This window comes from Phaseolus vulgaris, chromosome 8 (genome assembly GCF_000499845.2).
Source record: "Phaseolus vulgaris cultivar G19833 chromosome 8, P. vulgaris v2.0, whole genome shotgun sequence".
NCBI lineage: Eukaryota > Viridiplantae > Streptophyta > Magnoliopsida > Fabales > Fabaceae > Phaseolus > Phaseolus vulgaris.
Genome location: NC_023752.2, coordinates 21,197,604 through 21,203,771, shown reverse-complemented (window position 1 = coordinate 21,203,771; position 6,168 = coordinate 21,197,604). Strand labels below are relative to the sequence as shown.

Here is a 6,168-nt window from a genome sequence, read left to right as displayed (position 1 = left end):
TTTGACCTACTAATCCAAATTTGATTGTCTAGTTCAAATTTGACTATCTAAAGCCATGTTAATAGTAAACACTAGGGGTTGATCTTTATTAATTTATTATTAGTAGATGATTGTATGATTCGAGATGAATGATTCCTTGTTTTGATAATTGTATAAGTTTATGACAAAGTCAAATAAAGTGTACATATATTCTTAATAGAAATTTGTACAACCGTACAGTATATTAGATTATCAGAGCATTTAACAAGCTATTAGACGACTCATTGAATCTGAAAAAATATTATATTATAAAATTTGTTGGATGTTTTATTTTGCCTTTTGACATCTTTGTTAGTGTTTTTAAACCAATCATTATTAACAATTATCAATTTATCACATAATAAACGATTTTAACGACTTTGGCCCCAAAATTTCATTGTTCTTAAAATAACTCTTGTTGTGTCCAAGGAAGTTTTTTTCATCTATCATGCCACACTGTTCTATTGAGGTGTATGTGTAAATATCATTTTCCTTGTAGAATGCTAAAAATTCACTACTTACATATTATTATTCGTTATTTATCCTCAAACACTTAATTTTTTCCTAATTTCAAGTTACACTCGTGATTTGGGTTCCTTGAACATTGAGAACACATTTGACTTTCCCTTGATAGAGTACATTGGTAATCTCCTAGAATAATCATCAATGAATAATGCAAAATATTTTTATTATCCCGTAAATCAAAATAAATAAAGTTCAATATGTGTTTACTTATAGTAGTCACTCTAGGAAACGTCAATCTATGCTACTTGCTTATCACACAATACTTACAAAAGGATAAAATAACCTTTTTGAGCTCGAGTAAGAGATTATGTTTCGCAAGAATTTTAGACCTTGCTCTGACATATGACTAAGTTTATGATGCCACAGTGTCACCACTTCTTAACTTGTTAATGCAACTATTTTCTATTTCTTGCAACGTATCTCCCCAAAGTACATACAAATTTTCTTTGATATTATTTTCTTTCACCACTACTAGATTCTCTCTCACCACCTTTGAGATCCAACTTTTAGCATGAATCTTATACCCGAGGTCATCGATTTTCCTAATAGACAATAGATTTTTATCCACCTCTCATCACCATCAAAGCATCTACTTGCTTTGAACTTTCCCCATTTTCACCTTATCTTTTTGCTTGGATTCTCCTTCAAGAATAACTCTGACAACATAATAAAAAATATGTGTCCATCAATATTATTTTTTATTATGTTGATGACGAGTTAACCATACAAATCAAGTAAACTTCAAAGTAGAAGCTTTGCACACTCATTTTCAACTATATTGAAATTTGCTAAAAGTTGGACAAGTAAGATATTCAAATTATTGACGTAGTTAATCACCGGTGTAGACTCACTCATACATAAAGTATAATGTTTTTTCTTCAAGAATATTATTGTGTGAAGTTTTAACCTCTAAATTTAAGTATTTAATCACATTCTAACTCAGGATAAAAAAACATAAAATTTAAGTGTTTGTTAAAAAATTAAAAGTAGAATCCTAAAGATATGAATGTGTATATATATAAAAAAACATGTTAAGTATTTTTTTCTTACACATAAATAAAATATATGAAGTGTGGATGATTAAGAAGAAAAGAGAAGGATGAAAGAATAAATATATTTGAGAAATTGTTTAAAGTGAACTTAATCACGCTAATGACAATTAGCAAAGGATATTGTTAGACAAAGTTTAACCATTTAAAGAAAATATAAAAATAGTAATTTTTGTATAAAGAAATTATATAAAAGAGTTTTTAAATTGTGTATCAATTAATTTTAGTTAAAAATAATTTAGAGAAATTTGTTGAAAACATATATAATTTGTATGACATTGAGGAACTTAAGAGAGGCAAATTCTTTCTGCATACCAATTTGATATCAAATTGAACTTGTACCTTAACAACTTCAAAAATTTCATAATTACCATCTATTCTGGATGTTTGAAAATCTAGAATTTAAAAATTAAAATTTCATTTCAAAAAAATATTAAAAAAAAAATTCTGAACACAAAATTTAAAAATAGACTCTAAAAAAGAATTTTCAGAATTTAAAAATATATTTCGGAAATCCAAATCTAGAAAAAAGTTGCAGAATTATTTTTTTACCCGCGCCCCTTTTATTAAAATTTATTTTCGTCATTTTCAGGGATATTTTTGTCATTTCAGTGGATTTTTTTTTGCTTCCAGTTATGGGAGTGGGACCTATCAGAGTTGGGCTCAATGGTGTGGATTGGCCCATTGAGTAAAGTGGAATGAGAAACATTCGAACACACGTGGCAATTAAATTCCAATGATGAAACCAAAGGCGCCAAGTTTGTACCCGCGCTCTGAAATTTTGATTTTCATTGGATTCAGTTGAAACAAAATTAGTGTTATTTGTGGCATCACCTGCACTTCAAAATTCCCAATTATCCTCATGAACCATTCTTTCTCACACAACAAACCCCAAATCCCTTCTTCTTCTTCTTCTTCTTCTTCTTCTTCAGTGTTACAATGAGAGAGACACGCGTGGATTCCTTCTACACCAAGCTTCGTCAATCTGCTTTATCTTCTTCTTCTTCGCCAGTTCTCATTTTCCCCTCAACCTCCGACGTCGATTCCCTCTGTGCTCTCAAAATCATCTTCCACATTCTCGAATCAGATTCCATCCAATACGCCTGCTACCCTGTCTCCTCCTTCCACGAGATCCACAAATACACTTCCTCTGCCTCAAACCACCACCCTCTCTCCGTCGTTTTGGTCAATTGGGGCAACCACCGGGACCTCCGCAAAGCGCTCAATCTCGGCCCCAACGCTCGCGTTTTCGTCGTTGACAGCCACCGCCCCATCCATCTCCGTAACCTTAGCGACCAAAACGACGCCGTTGTTGTCCTCTTCACCAAATACGACGAGCAGCAGTCTGATCTCGCCTACGACTTCGACCTCACCACGCTCGCCAACGCCGCCGCCGCTGATGGAGATGAATCCGAACCTGAATCTGAATCCGATTCCGAATCCGATGATGACGGCAACGGATCTAGGAAGAGGAGAAAGAAGAACGACGATGGCGAGGAGGATCCGATTAAACTATACCGGAAGCTGAAGAAGGACTATTACCGACTGGGGACTTTCCATGGGAAGCCGTCCGGGTGTTTGATGTACGAGCTCGCGGACTCTCTCAGGAAGAATACGAATGAGTTGCTCTGGTTGGCTTGCGTTTCGCTCACGGATCAGTTCGTGCACGAAAGGTTAAGTGATGAGAGGTACCTAGATGGGGTTATGGAGCTTGAGCAGCATATAAACAGTTCTGGTAATTTGGATGTGGTTACTTCGGTTACACTAAAGGATGGTACGAAGATTCGAGCACCGAATTCGTCGCGGATCACTTATGAGGAGCAGCCAAGGCTTATGTTGTTACAGGAGTGGAGCTTGTTTGACTCCATGATGTGCTCTTCTTACATTGCCACTAAGTTGAAGACGTGGAGTGAGAATGGGGTGAAGAAGTTGAACCTTCTGTTTGGGAGGATGGGGTTTGCTCTAACCGATTGCCATCAGAAGTTTCAGCACATGAATGTGGAGGTGAAGCGCAAGATGAAGGAGGAATTTGAGCGGTTTTTGCCTGAGTATGGACTCACTGATTTCTACTACAGAAGTTTCCAGAGGACTCTCAAGTACAGTTCTAAGGTCTCTGCCGCGGATGTGGTGTATGGTGTGACGGCGTTACTTGAGTCTTTTGTGAAATCGGATGGTTCTAGTGCTTCTAAGCAGTTTGGCGTGGCATATGATGCTCTCTCTTTGAATAATATTGACAACTTGAGAACTGGGATGCAACATGCTATTAAGATTCAGAGGGCCATTTTAAGGCAAGGGAGTGCTGCAATTACTAAGAATGGGTGTATAAGGAGTGGGAGGAGTTTCCGGTGGCTGAAGCTGGAGGATTCAAGTGATGCTAAGTTGTTAGGGTACCCACAGGCATTGACTAAGTTTTGTTATTTTCTTATGGATGCTTTGAGGGAGAAGGGGGCGACAATGAAGCCTTTGCTTTGTGCTTGTGTATCTCAAGAGCCTGGGAAGGTGCTGATTGTAGGGGTTTGTGGGAGGCCACGTTTGGCTGGGGCTCGTGGGAATGCATTTGGTATTGCATTTAGGACCGCTGCAGAGGAGATTGGATCTGAGTTCTTCCATGAGTTATTTGAATCATCGTGGATTGTTCTGGATGCTTCAGCGGTGAATTCCTTCATGGTTAGGTTGATTGAGAAGCTGTGATGCTTCTGAATTTCTTATTAGAATTTGTTCTTTGAGGAAGTGCTTTCTCTGACTGCTGTGCCTGGGACTGAGAGTAGTAATAAGTGAGGTGCAGTGGTTGATGTTGCACCAAGACATGACTCTTTTCTTAGTTAATTGTATTGTGATTTATAGCATATTCATTTGACTTTTCTTACCTGTTCCCCCAAATACTTTCATGTAACTAGTGTTCTATTCCAAATTAGATGTAACATTGCAATGTTAAATTGAAAGTACGAGATCAAATGAAGTTCGCATATCTATCTACTGCTACATTTTAAATTTGTGTGAAGTATTTCAGTGCCTTCTACCTGAAGTTCAACTTGTATAACGAGGTAAGTTAATACGGAAGTGTGAATAGCAGGAAGATTAAAGATTTAGTATGAGCATTAAAGATTTGAACTATGGTGTCACGAAAGAGGACAAAAACAGATATTTCTTGTTTTGAAGGTTTGAAGACAAAAATCCACATCCCCATATCTTATTTAAAGTGAAACCTTTGCTTTGAAGACTATTTTGTTACGATTCTTACAAACTATTATTCTGGCCCTAGGTAGATTTTAGGTCTCTTGCCTACAGTCTTTGATGATTTCCAAGTGGAAGGGTTTGATCACATGGAGCTGCCTGCAAGGCTGTCATACTTTTGTGGTCATATAATTTAGTCATTGGTTGCAGTTTAATTTGCTTTAATTTGTATTTCATTCCTAAGCACATTGACATTGATACTGTTGGACAAGCTCAAAGACTATTTGAGTTGATGATGAAGACTATAGTGAGGACTAAGAACTTGAAGCTGTCATCTAGGTTTGTCAATAATCCCAAGAATCAATGCTCTATTTTTGTCAGAATCTCCCAACCAAAATTCACGTAGTCTTGCTATTTTACCATTTCATTGAATTTTCTTACATTTTGCTCGTCTTGCTTTATTTAATGAACAATTTTTCGAATGCTTATATAACGTGTTATTTTTATCTGAATAGTAGGCTTGGCTTGATTCTCTGAATATTCCTTAAGGGAGGTCACCTGTATGACATTTGAGGAGACTCTTTAAAATTCCTGCTTCAGGTATGAAGCTAATGTCTCATACTATTATTTCATGTGCATATAATTTATTTTATAGTTATACTTGTGGATTGAGATAAATTGTATTACCTTTTTGAACTGCTATGTTTTTTGCATCAACTTATACAGGAGTATTTCACCAGATGTCATATGATTTCGTGAACCCTTTCATTACGTGCCTTCTCTAAGGGATCAACATGCGAAGATTTACTAGTGATATTAGATTGAGAAGCTGCAGTGCTTCTGAATTTCTGATTAGAATTGGTTCTTCAAGGAAGTGCCTTCTCTAACTGCCGTGCTCTGTGCCGGAGACCAAGATTACACAATAAGTGGTGTGCAGTGGTGAAGTTTCACCAAAATGTGACTCTTTTCTTATTCCTTTAAATTGTGATTCTTAGCATCTTCATTTGACTTTTCTTGTTTGTTCCCTCGAATATGTTAGCTTATACTTTCATGTAAACAAATGCTTTATTCCAATTTGATTAACGTTGAGTTGAAACCCTGGGAGATTTTCATGGATATATTTCACATTTCAAGTGCTAAATTTTCTAGTTTTTTACATTAGAACATTTTTCGTTTGGAGTCTTGCAATGACTTCTACCCCAAATTGAACTTGTTAACAAACTTTGACTTTGGTGGTTATAATGGGAGATAACGGACCTGCTGAAACTGGAGTTTGGTTTACTCATTGTCGTAGTATTTGTTTAGAGTCATGAGAGACAATTTATATAAATTGACATTTTGTTTTATGAATGTTTACTTGTTTAGGGAAGTTTGTGTTTTGGAAGAAAAGCAGGTGTTCCTA

The 6,168-nt window shown here is 36.0% G+C and overlaps 1 protein-coding gene across 1 annotated transcript; it reads left to right on the top strand.

The window, feature by feature from the left end:
- The first annotated feature begins 2,365 nt into the window (after window positions 1–2,365).
- LOC137826537 (uncharacterized) lies at window positions 2,366–4,570 on the top strand. Its single transcript, XM_068632535.1, has one exon. It carries the CDS (start codon window positions 2,532–2,534, stop codon window positions 4,281–4,283), a length of 1,752 nt encoding a protein of 583 aa, XP_068488636.1. The 5' UTR covers window positions 2,366–2,531; the 3' UTR covers window positions 4,284–4,570.
- The last annotated feature ends 1,598 nt before the right edge of the window (window positions 4,571–6,168 follow it).

Coding starts and splice junctions, on each gene's coding strand:
- LOC137826537 (XM_068632535.1), top strand. CDS start 2,532: ATGAGAGAGACACGCGTGGATTCCTTCTACACCAAGCTTCGTCAATCT.